This window comes from Archocentrus centrarchus, chromosome 6, assembly GCF_007364275.1.
Source record: "Archocentrus centrarchus isolate MPI-CPG fArcCen1 chromosome 6, fArcCen1, whole genome shotgun sequence".
NCBI classification, from domain to species: domain Eukaryota; kingdom Metazoa; phylum Chordata; class Actinopteri; order Cichliformes; family Cichlidae; genus Archocentrus; species Archocentrus centrarchus.
In genome coordinates, this window is record NC_044351.1 from 30,265,484 (window position 1) to 30,282,729 (window position 17,246).

Below are 17,246 nucleotides of genomic sequence, written 5' to 3' on the forward strand. Positions count from 1 at the left end.
CTTACGGCAAAGAATTCTGAGGATCTTAAAAGACAAATTGTTGCGCTACATGAAGACTGTTATATAAGCTGCACACAGACTACTTTTCATTGTGTCAAAGTGTCATTTTGTCAGTGTTGTCCCATGAAAAGATATACTTAAATATATGCAGACATGTGAGGGGTGTACTCACTTTTGTGATACACTGTATGGGTGGCATCAACATTAATTTCTTGTAATAGATATCTACAGTGACACACACAAATGTTCCAGGTTTCCATGAGGAACTAAGACTATACGCTGCCAGGTCATGTTTGGGGGAATCTGTTATTTTTTTGTTTGTTTTTTGGGGGGGGGGTTTTGTTTGTTTGTTGGTTTTTTTTAGGGGGGTGGGGTGTAGAGAATGACAATATACTGTCAATGCATCTGGAGTCCCAGATTGGTTTCAATGGTGAAGCACTTTGAGAACATGTTCCCCAGGAGATGATTAAATTGAAATGGGTGGTGAATTGGAGGAGAAATAGATGTTTTACCCCCCCCCCCCCCCCCCCCCCCCCATTAGCCTTTTCTTTGGTTTACTTTGTAGGGCTGGTTTCCCAATCATCAGACATACCCGTCAAATTTTTAAAAAGGCTTTCTTCAACTTACAATAAGAGCACATTCCAAACAAACAAACAAAAAAGAAAAACATTCCCAGTCAAGCAAAGTTCAAGTTGATATGGAGCCTGAAAAAATAACAATATGAATTGGAAATTGCCTACAGACACAGAGTTCTGATCCATGGGGTCTATTTGATTTTCTTTTACATTGTCACGAAATGAAATCTTTGTTTTTACTTGAATTTTATTTTATATTTATCTGCATCACAGCCACAGAGAGCCACCAGGGAGGCAGTGAGCTACCTGATAGGGTGGTCTTAACATCCAGGTTTGCACATGTTCTTTAAAGGGCCATGAGGTTTGCAATGTTAAGATAAAGCAAAGCCTTTGTTTTATGTTTTTGTTTTTTGGGGGTTTTTTTGTTTGTTTGTTTAACAACCAGTGTGTGTTACATTGGTTTCTGCTTTTCTCTTTTGTTTGTTTTTTGTTTATGGTGCTGGCTTATGTAGTGCCCATTCAGACCAGCTGTCTGTCAGTGAACACATATTTCCCCTGTGAGCTTTGCTGCTTCAGATCATTGGCAAGGGGATTCATCTGCCAGGACAGACAGCAGAACAAAGCAAGACGAGATGATTTTGTTTTGTTTCGTTTGAGTTTTAATGGGTCACATGGCTTTGCCACAGCAAGGTGTCCTTGACTTAATGGTTTTTGTTTTTTGTTTTTTTCCAATGACAATATGTCACTGAGTGTATGTTTGTCAGTCTGAAGAGAGAATGTGGGTATTGAATGTTTTTTCTTCCCTCAGTGAAACTGAGCGATTCAATGACCCATTTGCCAAAATCATCCCACATTTGGTATGACCCCTTTATTTTGCCTCTGTTTTCCTGATGTAAGCTCTCTCCCAAACTTGTGATTCTTCTGCAATGTATCGTTGCATGTGTTATATTTTGAAACCACCTTTGGTCAATTTCTGTTTGATAATATTGTATGGGTGACCAGACTTAGAGATACTGTATTCCAAAGTGAAGAGAGGACAGAGGAGGTGGTGTGAAGACATCAACAAAAAAAAAAAAAAAAAAGTGTCAATATTTTATTGTTGTATTTTTGCGCTGCTAAAAGCTATGAATCTGTTTCATGTATACAAAAAAAATAACATTACCTAGTTGTGATGTGTCACTTGAGTGTGCTGCTATTTTATAAACATTTGTATTATAATATAATTATTTTACTGCTTAAGAGTTACATTCAGAAACCGAAGTAGATGTTGATAGAAGAACAAGAAACGAGTATTCGACTGGAAATGTGCGTTGTACAGTTTGATCGTTTGCTTAGATAGCATGTCTCCTTTTCCCCCTTATTTTTGCTTTCCTTCTTCAGTCACATTCTATTTCAGTGGTATTTCCAATACCTCAGGATTACTGGATAAAATAAACACAGAATTCATCACCTATACCTCTGCAGTTAGGGAGCCTGAAAACGAGGAGAAAGAAAAGAGTAGGAGCATGGGGAAAAGACCAACAAGTTTTGCGGATAGTTGCCACTGTTTTGGTGGGGAAATGACTCGCTCAGTGTGATGAAGAAACCGGAAATATGCAAGGCTTCCACTTGGACTCTGTTGGAGGGGGAGCACAATGTCATTACAGCATTTTCTTTGAGGATTTTGTACTGCAGATAGTCCATGTTGGTGCTACATCTGACTTACATGCATGTGAGGGGGGGAAAAGCATTCCTGTGATGGCCAAAGTACAGTTCTTGCTTTATATAACCACAATCACTATGAATGTCAGTAAAAATTAATTCTGTATGTGAGGAAGATATGCTTTGGTCTAAAAATATTGTGTATGCACCATTGGAACTCCCACTGAATGATGGGTTGAGCTAGACCTGCCACATCCAGTCATAAATATTCTGATATCTGGAAGTTTCAATGGTGCAGATTTCCCTTTAAGCCACCAGCTCCCCCTCCTCTATAACTCATATCATGTACCTCAAATGTCTGTTGCACAACCTCTGTTCAATAAACTTCTGCTTTAAAGGGTGTGACACCACATCAGCTCACTATTTCCCAGGCCTGTGTTCCTTTTCAGCTGTGTCTGACGCTCTCGTGATCAGGAAATTAGTTTGCCTGTGTGAAGTTGTGTGTGAGTCAGCTGTGCTACTACATTACTCGAAAGGTACACAAAGCAGTGATTATGATGAACGTGGGACAGTATGCAGTGGTCAAGAATTTAAAACTATTTCCTGCAAATGTGCACAAGTCAAAAGAATGGGAGCTATTGATATTTTAGTTTGGTCTAATAAATCATGCACATTTTGTGGCAAACAAAAAAAAAAAAAAAAAAAAACACTCCTCCTTTGGGGTTGCTACATCTTAAAATCCCCTGTCCAATGTTGAGCTCAGTTACGACCCACCAAAACTGGCCTGTTGGGCCATGGACACGATACCGTGTATGCTGTCTAGCAGTGGAGCCTGTGGATCCTGTAGGGCTGCAAAATGCAAGGTGGTTCCATCTTCGCCGGGTGCATCTTGTGTTTGCTGGGACTGGAACTGGGATGTAGTGCCCATTGAAGGAGAATTGGATGCAGAGTCAGTGCCTTGGCACTTATCAGTACTAGCATTACAAGGTTGTTTATGAATAAAGAGCTGGATAAAAGGAATACAGGGAAAGAAATTGACACAACTGGTGATTGATGCCTATTAGAGCGTTATCTAGAGCCATGCAAAAGTCACGTGCAATGTTAAGAATAGAATATAGTGTAACCTGACAGATAAAGAGTAAAACAACCTAGAGATTATAAGGAGACCTTACAAATGTGTCTTGGTTTGTTGTGCTCCTTGAGACATTCCTGAGCAGGTTTTATAGTGTCCTACTCTGCAGCTGCTGCTTCTGAGGAGGGTTGTTGTCTGGTCTTTGGAAAAAAAAAAAAATTCAATGAGGGGTGGTAAGTAAAATCTATATGAATGCCAGAAATCAGTTTGCCAAAAGTCAGTTTCCCAGAAGAACATTGCACAGTAACAACATAATCAATGTTAATCACTTCACTGATCAGTGGGTTTATTATAGGAGCTTGCATTACTTTGGTGCTATGGTTAGACATATTGAATATTAATGTGTTTTGAGAGTTCATGCATCTGTGGTGACTTAAATGTTCAACTGTCTCAGAGACCTGCAAGTTTCACAATGGCTTTGATGCACCGTGGTATCATTCTCTCTTTGGTTCGTCTCCATATCCACCCTTCTGTTACATCCATAAATCTCAAACTTGGCCTTTTTTTCCCCCTCAGACTAAAAAGGCTTATGGAGTACAGTCACCATGCTGAGCGGGCAAGCAGCCAACTCTCAACATTATGAACGTGATAACTCGAGAACACTGTCACCTAGGATCTTCAAAGCCACACCATAAACACTACTAAAATCTACTAAAAGTCTCAGACAAGTTGGAATCTCTGCGACCTTGACTTCAAGGTCAAGATTAGAGATCAACTTTTCAGAAAATCTTGTGAATCCAATAATTCGATAACGATGTCACCCAGGATTTTCAGTCTGTCTTACTCCACTGTCATCCAAGATCAGACTTTTGGACTATTTGATTATAATTTGAATAAAACTGATAAAGTTTCCAAGGCTTTTTTTGCATTGCCCCTTTTAAATATTCAGAGAACGTACCTCTTTGTTTAGAACAACAATTTGACTTTTTGCATTTAGTGTTTCTCAGCATCACCTTACTACTTAGCGGAGTTGTGCCGGATTTGAGGCATGGGCCTTGGGCATGTAAACAATGGTTTCAAGTGGATTATAAACAAGCTGGAGTGCTTAACAAATTTATTAGACCATTTGTCATAAAAACAATAAAACACAAATATTTTATAAATTTGTCAAAAACATGTTTAAAACAAAAATATATATATATATATTATTTGCTAGGCAAACAATAAACTGAATTCATGTTTTTATACCCAAATTTGAGCCAGCACACTTCTGTGAGAAGTTAATGAAGAACAACATTCAACAACTAAAGCCATAAGGCCAGGAATGCAAGTAAATAACTGTAAGTTGGCATCTTTTTTAAAAAATGTGCTTCAATATTTTTTCTGGTTGTTGCAAAACAGTAAATTTAAAATTTCATGGATAAGAACAGTAATTACATTTTAGCATTAAAAATATTTTGATTACAGAGCTTGCATACACTCATGGATTAACGATTAAAGAAACTAAATAAAAATTATTTTGGTAATTACCAACACAGCTAATTTAGTGCGGCTGTGGCATAAACCTCACACTGGGTGGTGGTCTAATAAATTAATTGAGCACTGGATATCAAATTGAGTGTCATCTAAATTTGATAACTTCCACATATACACAAAAATTTGACAGATTTGCTACTTAAATCAGATTATAATGCATTTATAATGTGTTGTTTTGTTATGTGTCTTTCTCAATTTTGTTTTATAGTTATTATTTTTATTTTATTTTTTTATTTGCTACACAGGTATCTCTTGAAAAAGACATCTCAACAAGACTACCTGTTTAAATAAAGGCTTTAATTATTATTATTACAACGTTTACTTAAAGAAAAATACTTTCTTTTGCACTTTGCAAAACAATTACAACACAAAATTATATTTAAAGTTTTGTGCTGCTCCACTTTTCACATAATAAACCCGCAGTAGGACACAGGGCTAATGTTTTCTATTCCAATTTTCTACAATGATCAAATTCTCAGATTTCCTGTGTCCCACCCCCGCTTTGTTTTGGGTCCCCCCATTTATTTAAAAAAACAAAAATCCTGGAAACGCCCCTGGCTGTTTGTGTCATATGGGATGTAACAGCAAAGCTGTGAATGGATCAACTGTGTCATACTGACTGACTGATCACAGATTTCCAGAGTCAGTCAACAGAAGACTGTTTTCTAATAATAACCAGGGTAATATCTGTATCTTACAAGCTTACAGTGGACGTGGTCGGGTTAAATATAAATAGGAGACTAGTGCAGCTGTAAAGTTCCTTCAGACGCCGTAAACCAGAAGCCCGTCACTGTATGATGAGTAATGCGCCGTTACCTCGCCTTTAACTTCCGCAGCATGAAAACGCTAACGCTTGGACTGACCCTTGTTCGACAGTAAGTTCATTTGATGGTAATAATCTTTATTAAGTTTAGCAATACCGGGTTCCGAGGAGCGCGGCGTATATTTTGACGGATTTAAGCCTGTGGTCTCGCTCCATGGGGAGATATGCAAATATTTGCTCGGAAACAGGTGCTTTAAAACCTTTCACAGTTACTGACAGGGGTTCTTTTTTTAATTTTTTTTTTTATCGAAGTCTAAACTAGAGGTTACACAGAGTAGCTTTTAAGTGTCAAACTATAACGGCAAACGTGGACAGTTCAATAAGGAGAGCTCGGACACTTTGCGCCGCTCAACACTTTTTAAGTCTATCGACACGGCGATGTCACATGATGGCCACCAGGGGGCAGAATAAACGAGATTCGGGCTCACTGTAAAACGACGAGTGTAATATAATAATAATAATTTGTCATTTATAATAATAAACAAAAAAGTAGACGGTGTGTAGATTTTTGTGGGGCAGAGGTAGAACCACTAACACCCATATTGTCCAAAGATACTATGAAAATAAAATCACTATAAGCGGTACAGATAATTAATAATAATCATGCCTAGGCTTTCCAAATGTTCGTTTTGCTGCTTTTACTTTTGTTATTTGATTGAGGTTTGAAAATCATTGGATTTTAGGTTGTAACTGAAAACACGTGAGTTTATTTTTTTTATTCTGATATTTTATTGGCTCTTTGATTAATGATAAAAATAGCCAAATCATGAAAAGGACATTATGTTAGATTCCTAGTAGAAACTGTCACACCCATCATCAAGAGGAAGCAGAGTAGTGTAAGTAAAGTCATTTGAGCATATGACCTGCATAAAGGCAACACATGCATGCTGGATATAATAAAAGCTTTGCATCTATGTGGTATATAAGTATGAAATTAAATTAGTGACTCCTGAACACTAGACTCTGATAGTTTCTAATCTGTTAATGATATTAGCTCCTGTACTTTGATATTGATGCAGCATTTATTTCCTACAGTGGGGAAACTCAGTACAACAAAGATGGACTTCTACAAGGTAGAGAATGATTTTAAATATCTGTTTTAATAGAATAAAATTGCTTGATTTGGGTAAAAAAATAGATTAATGGCATGATACTCACAACAGGCACTGATTTATTTTAATTTCCCCCTTTCCCTCCACCCAGGCCAGGCTATAGACTTACCTTTATCTGAGACAGGGCTTATTCAGGCAGAAGCTGCAGGATGGTACCTCAGAGATGTCAAGTTCTCCAATGTGTTTGCGAGTGATATGCTGCGCGCCAAACAGGTGAGATACCCGATACTAAAACCTACCCTCTTCCTCTCTTAGAGAGATTAATTTTGTTTGTTTTTTTCTTCCAGACCGCTGAAACAATAATGAAATGCAACACCAGTTGTTCAGCTCTACAAATAGTGTGTGACCCTCTACTTAAAGAAAAGGTGAGTGACACTTTGTGTGATCTTATAACTTCAGCTAAACCGTATTGGTAAAATATTTACTTACCAGTAAATAAACTGGAGTCAACCAGTGAATAATTTGTCTTTTTTCAGAGCTTTGGGACAGCCGAAGGGGGACGGTTGCAGGACTTTAAAGACATGGCCAAGGCTGCCGGACAGTCATTTCCAGGCTTCACGCCTCCAGGAGGAGAAACTCAGGAGCAGGTGAGGCTGAGGTTGTAACATTGTGGGCAGGGCAGAGTATTAGGGATATACAGACAGTGAAATTCTGGATCAATGATAGTCTGGCCTATAGCCAATGCCAGTATTGATGTAGTTATTTTATTTTTGTTATTTTTCTCTTTTTCTCCTGGGATGCAACAAAAGTACAATAAGAAGAAAGTAACTCCCAGTTTTATTGTTTTTCCACTCTTCATCTCAAAAACAGATGAAAGTGACACTAGTGATAAACACCGGCCATAAGTTATCTTATTTGCTGATAGGTCAGTGCAGGACATTAGCTTAGTCTACATCCAAATCTGATATAAGGTCAGCAAGTGGGCTACAAATAAATGCTCTGTTTTATAATGATATATTTATGTGGTTATAGAACAATAAAATTGTTGTAAAATTGTTTGCAGCCAGCAGGAAAAGAAAAAGTTTCATGTTTGAATTAAAGTTGCATCTAATATATTTCTTACTGATCAACAGGGGAACACAAAGACTTTAGATGCCACTGAAAAACGTTAGACCCTAGTACAGAGGTCTGTTGCACATATTATACTAGAATTAAATCTTTTTGCATGTTTACCTCTGGTTTGATACAAGGTATCCTGGTGTAATGTACACATACTTCCACTAGGTGGCAGGAGACATTCATCTCCTAGCTTGATAAAGCTATGATTAGTACATCATTGTCTTTATGCATCAGCATGATTGTATTTCTTAACTGTGGTGTGAGTCAGGTAAATGAAAGGGTATGCTCCTCTACTGTCACACAGCTCCAGAATGTTTGTCACTACCCTGATTAAAAATTCACCACTTGAGATGAGAAAGACATAAAGGGAGAAAAGGAAAGGTTGTGTGTGTGTGTGTGTGTGTGTGTGTGTGCGTGTATGTGTGTGTGTGCGTGTGTGTGAGGACAAGATGTGGGGAGGGGGAGGGGTTGTTGGAGGGAAGGATGTTCTATTTCAAAGATACCTCGTCAGACTTCATCCATTATGTTTTAGCCTGGACATGAACTCTGGTCCAGTCCAGTACGTGAGCAGCACATCGTGATAATGATGCCGATATTCAAATATAGATTTGACATAAGCACAGAGCACCCAAATCATCTGTGAAAGGCCTTCTCCCTCCTTTTTTTAAACAGGTTACAGGTCGTTGCATCAGAAAGCTGTTCAGTTTTCATGGCAAAGGTTGAGACTATGAATAAAACGACCTTTAACTTTTATCCTTCACAGCTGTAGGCAGCCTTAGTCACATTTTACAGTATGTAAACAATAGAAGCAGGGAGCATTTCATCACAGATTTTTGCTGTGCTCAGGTAAAGGAGCGAGTCAAAGAGTTTTTGGAGAAAATGCTTCAGCAAATTGGGGCTGAACACTTCCACGAGAGAGGGCAGGACGAAATCGCCTTATCTGCTCCACCAGAGACATCGCCCGCTGAGGGAAAGGCAGACGACGGGGTCAAGGATGTCCCTGTCCACGCTTTGGTCGTCACCCATGGAGCTTACATGTGCGTGGCGGTGCGTTACTTTGTGGAGGAGTTGCGCTGCTGCTTACCTCAGGGTTCTGATAAAGCGCATATGTTCTCTTTGAGTCCTAACACAGGCCTGTGCCGGTTCATACTAACCCTGAGAAAACAGAATGACAGGTTCCTATTATCAGCACTCCGGTGTGTTTTTATCCACAGGGGTGACCATGTTAAACAGTAGGAGACTTCATGTAGCAAAGCAGAGATCATGCTATTTTAAATTTGTTTCAGCTACCTCACCATAAGGTTAATTTAAATGTTAATTATTTTATATAAGGAGCACCTTCAGCCAACTTCAGATAGTTTGTATTGCAAGAAAATGTCATCGTCACATTGTTGTCGTCTGGCTGTTCATTACTACAAACGTGGGTGGTTCTGTGCTCTAATGAGTTCTAGTTTCTAAGTTTATCCTCTAGGAGTTCATACACTGCGTAGGAACACAGAGTAGAACTGCAACCGTGTTTACTTTTTGGGAATGAGTTACTTTTTCATTGTTGTGTTTTAACACTTAGCAAGGTCAGCAAAGACGAATGAATGCCACAATCTCATTAAACTGTGGAATGTGTGCACTGCTCCTCTGCCGCGTTTTTTTCACTCCACTCTCGATGTGCAACAAGATTATAAGATTACAATTACAAGATTATAGTGGAAAATCACAAATTCTTTAATATATGCATGCTCTGTTGTGCCGAACACCTTTGCTGTGCCAAGAGGAGATCTATTGTAGGCTCCTGTTGTTATTTACATTTAAGTTTTTGAATACAGGAAGCACAGAATGTTTTTATTTCTGGAAATGGGAAATGTTTATTTATTATATATATATATATATATATATATATATATATATATATATATATATATATATATATATATATATATATATATATATATATATATATATAATTTTTTTTTTTTTTTAAACTTCAGTTGCACAATATTTGACCAGGTCTATCTAACCAGGTCAAATATTGTGCAGTTACATAACCAACTTGCTCTGTTTACTATGTGACTTTGTGATTTTTACAACCTGTCTTGGCAAATTATTGATTGTTGGGCAACAGCTTTGTCACGCTGTGATAGTTGTGTTTAGGAACATTTTAATATCCTTAATCAGATTAACATGTTTAGCGATGAAGCTGATTTTGACTGATAATCTAAAGACTAGAGTCTCTGATGAAATCTTTGATGATATGTTTATTATTGTTTTGCAGTTCAATAGGAAGACTTGTGTTTGCAGGTGTTTGTTTGACAAGTAATTCATTCAGGCTGCTGAACCAGTCTCATATATACCAGGACATACTTTTGACAATAATGCTGAGCTGTGTACTGTATCTGAACCTTTTAAATGTCCTCCTTAAAAAAATTTAAATGAAACAAAAGATGTTCCAAATACTTGCAATTTATTTTAACATCACAAATGACACAACAACCAATATATAAATAATAAAACAGCAGGCAAGTAATCAAGTCATTAAGACATTTCAATAAATAAATACATTTTATTCCTGTGACTGTTGGTGTCCAGCACCTGGCATATTTTTAACATGTTTATGGAAGTTGCAAAAAGCTGATATTTTTTACCAAGTCACAACGCTGTAATTCGCCTTTTTTGTTCTTGTTGTTGTTTTTCAGCATATTAATATCACGAATTGGCAGATTACATATTCTACATGTATTGCCATATCTGGCAAAAGGGTTAAAGTTTTGCTCACAAAAGAGGCTAAAGGACAGCAGGACACTGGAGCAAACTTATGCCGCCTCTTCCCAGACTTATCCATTAACTTCTATTCAAACAAAAGACCTGTGCAAGCCCCTGTGATGTAACTAGGTTTATGAGTACATATAAAAGGGTCAGTATCACCCTGCCCAGCAAAAACACATTGAAGAGAGATAGCTTTACGAGTCAAAAGCCATCTTTTTTAGGTCATTAAAAAGATGACGTTCCTTTTCTGTATAACTTTTGTTACAAAGAGAGAGGACATCTCTTCCTCCTCAGTCCCAGCAGATTCAAATCCAGACTTGTCTCCTTGTGAGGCAGCAGTACTTATCACTGCACCGCCGTGTTGCCCTAGCATGTGAGAATAATCACACACCATGCATCAGACACTGAGACAGAACCCACTTAGATGTAGATACATGTAAATAGCATATACATGCTATTTGGTCATTCTAGTTTGTGTACCTGGAGGAGACATTGTGTGACTGTCAGATCCTGACCATCTCACAGCCAAATAAAGTGTCAGTCAAATTTTGCATAAAACAAAAACAGACACTTTGTGTTTATTAAACTCTCACTTTGTGATAGCCTGAAAAGATGAATTTTCAGCTTTTAATTTTCTACCAGGTTTAGAAATCAAGAGCTACTTTTTAATGGCTATGAATGCTCAGCCAAAATTCATCCCAGAAAACAGTGTCTATGGATGAGTGATGCTGGGTGATTTAGTCTTGCTCTGCCCTGTCAGCGATATTAGTTTTCACAGGACTTCCAAGCACATTGGGCTGTAACACCGACAGGGGGTCGTCACAGGAGGTGATGGTCTCTTTGGACACAGCACCCATTTGGTCCTGTTCGTCTCTGAGATCCTTCCCAGAATGTGAGGGGTTTGCTTCTGTTCTTAAAGGATCAGAGGGGTTCACCTCTTCGCTCCTTCTTTGTCTTTTAACCAAGGGATTCAGGACCCTCTCCAGCAGGGCTGAGGAGGGTTCAGGTGGCTTGCCGTGTGCCACTAGCAGATGACCTCCTCGTAGTTTGAGCAGCCTGCTCCCGTGTGTAGAGTAAAACATTTTATGGTGGTTCACAAAATCTAACCAAATGTGCTGGAAGCGACAGTCTTCTGTGTCCCTTTGCCTCTGTTTGGTAGAGAATAAGATGTTTATGGTCTTTCGTTGCACTCACTTCATGACTTCCTTCAAACTGAGAAGATCTAAAAAAAATACTCACGGATATGTAGAGCTCTCCCTTAAAGTCCATACAGAGGAATTGCTTTCTTCGCAAATCAAATATTGACACAAAGTTACTTCTTATAGGTAAAATAACTGTAAAAAAAAAACAACAAACAAAAAAAAAAAGCATACATGTTCCATCAACAGTTACAAATGCAACAATGGAAAAGTGAATAATGATCTTCCTGGCTGCCAGAATTCTTGTTTGTACAGATGACAAAATATGCTTTGAACATATGAAATATATTTGAATTTACAACATAAGTTTATCCATAAGTGTACAAAATGGCTCTCCAGACTTCTGTTACTAAGTACATATACTCCTGGTGTTTTGTTTTGCTTTGTCTTACATTTTAAGACAAATGCAAAGGATAATATTTACCCTCTGAGACATCAACAAAGCAAAGCTGGACATACTTAATGTTTTAATTTATTATTAAAAAGTCTATTATCTCCATAAGCTATTCCATTTGTGTGTGTATAGGCAGACTTACCCAGAAAGCCCCTGTAAATGTTTAGTCTCCCTGATCCATTCAGCACAGAGTAGAAGTGTCCTGTACCAGCAGATTTATCTGCATTTGTTCCTATGTTCAATTGACCCTGCTGGTGTTGAGCTAGTTGCGCAGAATCCTGGAGCCTTGGCCTACAGTCCACTGGTACAAACACATGTACAGTAATCAGGATGACTAAGAAGAAAGCCAGCTGCATGATCAGCGGAGATGAAAGGCCTTCTAAAAGCACAAATGTTCGGGATGGTCTGGTCTCCTACTGGAGAAGGAGAAAGTCCAACAGGTCTATTTAAACAGCGGGTCAATAAACCGGCTAACTCATTTACCAAAGTGACACAAAGCACAGCTGATTTTCTGCGGTTAAGGGTGGCCTAGATGGAATTTAAATAAGCTGTATGGAAACACAATTTTACCACTATGCAGAAGAAATGTCATCACACACAAAAATAGTTTTCTTCCCTATATGGAAAAATAATTTCTTGTATGTTTAAACTTAAGATAAGAAATGAATGATGGTGAGTCAGTCTTGTTCATTTGTATCTTTCAGTTTCTCACATTCTTTTGCTCTTATTTGTCTAAAGACCACAGGCAAAAAATTGTATCATTTATACAGCTACAGTCTTAATCACTGATGCAGACAAACTGTGATTATATGGCATGTATTTACAGCGGAAGCATAACGGTCCCGCTGAGTGAAAGGCTTCATTCTGTTGCAGGCTGAGTGTCATTCAAGGAGAATGATTTGTACTTTGCTTATTAATTAACTGTACATACTTCTGCTGCTCTCATTATCTTTCACTAGAGTGCATACCCTGTAATTATTCCTGGAAAAGCCTGGCCTCATTCTTACATATGCACATCCACTTAAAATGAAAGAAAAGTAATGCTCGGCTTCAAAGTTCCTTCAATACTTTTTATTAAACTTTGGAAACTTTTAAGTTGTTCAGGCTTTCTTTCAAGCTCCAACATCAAAGGCCTAAAGCTTCTCAGAAATACTAAATAGGTTCATATTTCATACTGATGTTATGTAATGTTAATTGAAGTGTCTAGTTTACTTGTAGTACAATTCAAGATGGATTCAAATTAGAATAACATAAAGGGCTGCTATATTTTGGAAACTGTACTTTCACAGCTGTAAAAATATTGCCTTCCTAGCTCTTCACCAGGAGGGGGCGCCACATACTGACTCATGGAAAATAAGATGACTGGCTGCTGGTTCAGCATTTTCACCTGTACTCAGTTTCTCCCTGATTTCTGTAATCATTCCTGGTATTTTGGGTATATACGTATGAAGTGACTTAAACATGCAATTTAAAAAATGAATTCACAACAGATTGTACAAAATGTCTTTTATTATCGTCTCAGGAATACAGTTGACTGCTGTGCACAGCACATACGTACAAAAATAAAAGGAAAACCATTTGTAATATATTATTTTACTTACTCATCATCATATTTTTCAGAAACAAATGATTGGAGAAGTCTGTTGTTTCAAAGTAATTTACAATCATTTCAATAATCGGAACTAAGGCAGAAGGTGAGGTATATGTTAAAAAAGAGGGGGGGTGGGGGTGGACTCAGAGGAAGCACTCTCCCTTCAGTGCAGGAATAGAAAACTGAGAGAGAAACACAAAGGCTGTCGGCACACAGGGACACACACTCACGCACGCAAGTCTGATCCCAGAGCCGCCCACAGACCTCCAGTTCCCTATGAACCAACACAATTTGAAACCAGCTGAACAGATATAATGAGCACAATGGCAAAATCCAGACCCGGATCCGGATCCTTTAATCAAAGGGGTAAGACATACCTAGTCCATTCCGAACACTACATGCATAATGAGGACTTAAGGAAGTAAAGGTTCATGTTAAAAAGTGAGATTTTTTTTCACCATTAACTACCTTCTCTGAGTTACTGCTGTATCATACAACCTTTTATGCCTCTGAACAGCATCATGCAAAAGTCGTACAATTTGTAACAGTAATTTTTTCCCTTAGTCTCTGAAAATCTAACACCAAGTTTAGTTGGTGTACACAATATCGATTTCATTTCCATCACAGAAATTTTTCATGTCTCCCTCGCAGTGTGAGGAACTATTATGACTTAACAATTTCCGCTGTGCTGACAGTGCCTCTCAGAACCATACCATAATAATATAGAAATTGCTCACAACAATCTTGTTATCAAAACCAAGTGCTTTTCTTCTTTCCTGTCAGCATATTCCTCCTGCTCAGTAAATTGCACTCCATTTAAAAAAAATGCACCTTTTGTATATTTTGATAAATTAGCAAAAATAGCTCTCTAACCTATTCCTCGCTGCCATATCATCAGCCTAGAAAAAAGCTACATGTGATCTTTTTTTTTTTTCGATCAGCGTGACAAAAGGCTGATCGGTCGTGATGAGAAACAAGATGCTCAAGGCAAAATCCACCAAAGACAGTAATAAATGGTGTTAATATTCAAATACATACATGACATCCTGGGCATTTCAAGTTGCTCTCTTGGATCACAGTATTAATAAAGCATCCCTTTCCTGGAAGCATTTGATTCTTTTTTTTTCGTGGCCTTTTGCTACATAACTATTACCGCAAACTACAGTCAGCGCCTTTCTTCTGAACGCATCCCTCAATGCACCGTCTTTTCTTCCAGTCCTTCTTGTCTTTGTCCTCTCCTGTGACTACAGTGCATTAATTTGCATTCTCAGACAATGCCTCAATATCACCAACTCAAGGTAAACTGATCTAATGCCATCTCTACAGTCATTCTGGCAGAAACAGAACATGATAGGAGTGCGCTCAGTCGGACACATGCATACGTGCTTACACACACATTCGTCTCTGCTACTAGACAGAAGCTGGAGCTTAAAGGGCACGTAAACCATTGCTCACAGACGTTCTGTCAGTGAGTTACAGTAGTGGTAAAAAGGGCATGAGGTAAAATATGATAACATATCTATAAGAGCCTTGCTACTTCCTTTTAATCATATTTCACCAAGCTGGCCTAATACTTGTAGTTTGCTATTTATAGGATATTGCAGGTCAAGTAGATAAATAAATTAAAATCCAGCTCAGTAGCACCTCCTTCCAACATTTAAAAGACTTTGCTTATGAGTATCAGAAATTGCAAAAAGCGTTAATATTTTCATTGCACATTACAAAACAACTCTCCTCGTCTTTATCAGGAAACGGCCTAGCAGGTTTTAAACTTCACAAAGCAAAAATTAAGTTGTTGAAATGGACCAGCAAAACACGGCTACATGAAAAACACAGAGGGCAAACTCACCCACATCTCTGACCTTCGCACAAAAATGGCTCAGATGCACAAGAATCTCAGGGCCCTGCAATGACCGTCCAGTCTGACCTTAACCAACAAGAGACCTGCAAGTGTGACGCGCAGCTATTTTACCCATATTATCCACATCATTATCATCTCAAACATTCAGTGCCACATGTAAGTCCTCTGTCCATCTTTACTTTGCTTCTGTTTTGTTTGCTTTTTATTTTTGTGCCCTCTCATTTCTACAATGGAAAATTACAGTATTAGAAAGAGGAGCGTGAGAGGTTGTTGAATTCAAGTATGGTATGCTGTATACACAAAGCCTGAATGAACATCGCTAATGTAACCCTTTGGTTCAGTGTTTTCTGCAACATTGCTCATATTCAAAGCTCTCCTGTGTGTGACCAATCTGAATAATGCATAAATAGTTTAAAAATATGTCAGAAATGATCGACTTTATCTAAATATCAAAAACTCAACTACCTTAAGTATTGTCTGCAAATCCCAGGATCTTGAACTAAGAGTAAATTCCGGTTTCCACTTAGATTATTTTGAATTAATGCAGCAGTCCGTGCCACTTGACTATCTGTGTCGTACTCTAATTTTATTCAGTACTGCATAAACATGCTACTTATAGTGCCAGATATCATCAAACCAGTGTGAAAATCATCTTAGTATAAACTTTGCAATGTTAAGTCAGAGACCAGACACAGCAGGCTGCATCAACTTGAACTGGGGGAAATGTACAGTAGGCAGAAATGGAGGATATTTTGCTTCATAGTGTTAGGTCTATGATATTCTGCTACACAGACACCCCCTCCACAATGTAAAAATGGCAAAACAAAACACAACACAACAAAATAAAGCATCTCTTAAACAGCACTTGCACATACACAGTGAAACTAAATGCATACACATTCACACACTCAGTCTGGCCTGATGATCTGGCTACAGAAATTGTTAAAACGAAACCTGGGATTGTCAAAGCTCCCTTGGACGTGATTGGGGGGGGGGGGGGGGGGGGGGGGGGGGGGGGGGGTTGAGTGCAGACTCTAAATCCAGCTTTCCTTTTTAACAAGAGGCTCCACTGGGTCCTGTGCAGCGTAGAGTCTCACTTACTAGATTGATCTAATTATGGAAAGAAAATAAAGTGAAAAAACCTCTGGCCCTCTAGGAATTGGGCTAGAGCCCCCAGTGGTGTCTGAGGGAGTGATGACTTACGTATCACTCCTATTTTTGACTTGAGCACCACATTTCTCGCATGCAAGGGTAAGGGGGGCCACAAGAAGGAATTCAAGGCACCACCACCTCATGACAAAGCAAGAATAAAAAAAAAACCACAGCCATATTTTCAAGTGCTCTAGTTGCCCTGACAGTGACAGAGACAATCAAACATAATGGATGGGAAATGTCTCAAGTCCTTAATAAATGACGACGACAACAACAACAACAACAAAAAGAAAACCTTAGAAGTAAACAGGCATTCTTCTGTAAAAATTTCATGCACACATTTTTCTACATCCTTGGGATATGGTGCTTTGAGGTAATAACAAATCCATTTCAAAAAGATGAACTGTCATCCACTGACAGGGGCAAGAACTCAACCAATTCCAGCAAGCACCCATAAAACCAGAGGGGAAAACT

At 38.4% G+C, this 17,246-nt stretch overlaps 2 protein-coding genes across 2 annotated transcripts; one reads left to right on the forward strand and one right to left on the reverse strand.

Moving 5' to 3' along the window:
* The first annotated feature begins 5,494 nt into the window (after window positions 1-5,494).
* On the forward strand, window positions 5,495-9,666 carry tigara (TP53 induced glycolysis regulatory phosphatase a). Its single transcript, XM_030732210.1, has 6 exons — window positions 5,495-5,699; window positions 6,683-6,720; window positions 6,851-6,972; window positions 7,047-7,124; window positions 7,236-7,346; window positions 8,665-9,666. Exons 1-6 carry the CDS (start codon window positions 5,629-5,631, stop codon window positions 9,052-9,054), a joined length of 810 nt encoding a protein of 269 aa, XP_030588070.1. The 5' UTR covers window positions 5,495-5,628; the 3' UTR covers window positions 9,055-9,666.
* Window positions 9,667-10,267: 601 nt separating this feature from the next.
* LOC115782191 (fibroblast growth factor 23-like) lies at window positions 10,268-12,573 on the reverse strand. The gene is made up of 3 exons (XM_030732252.1): window positions 12,311-12,573; window positions 11,815-11,909; window positions 10,268-11,723 (listed from the first exon to the last, which is right to left on the reverse strand). The coding sequence occupies exons 1-3, from the start codon at window positions 12,522-12,524 to the stop codon at window positions 11,313-11,315; spliced, it is 720 nt and encodes a 239-aa protein (XP_030588112.1). The 5' UTR covers window positions 12,525-12,573; the 3' UTR covers window positions 10,268-11,312.
* Window positions 12,574-17,246: the final 4,673 nt, after the last annotated feature.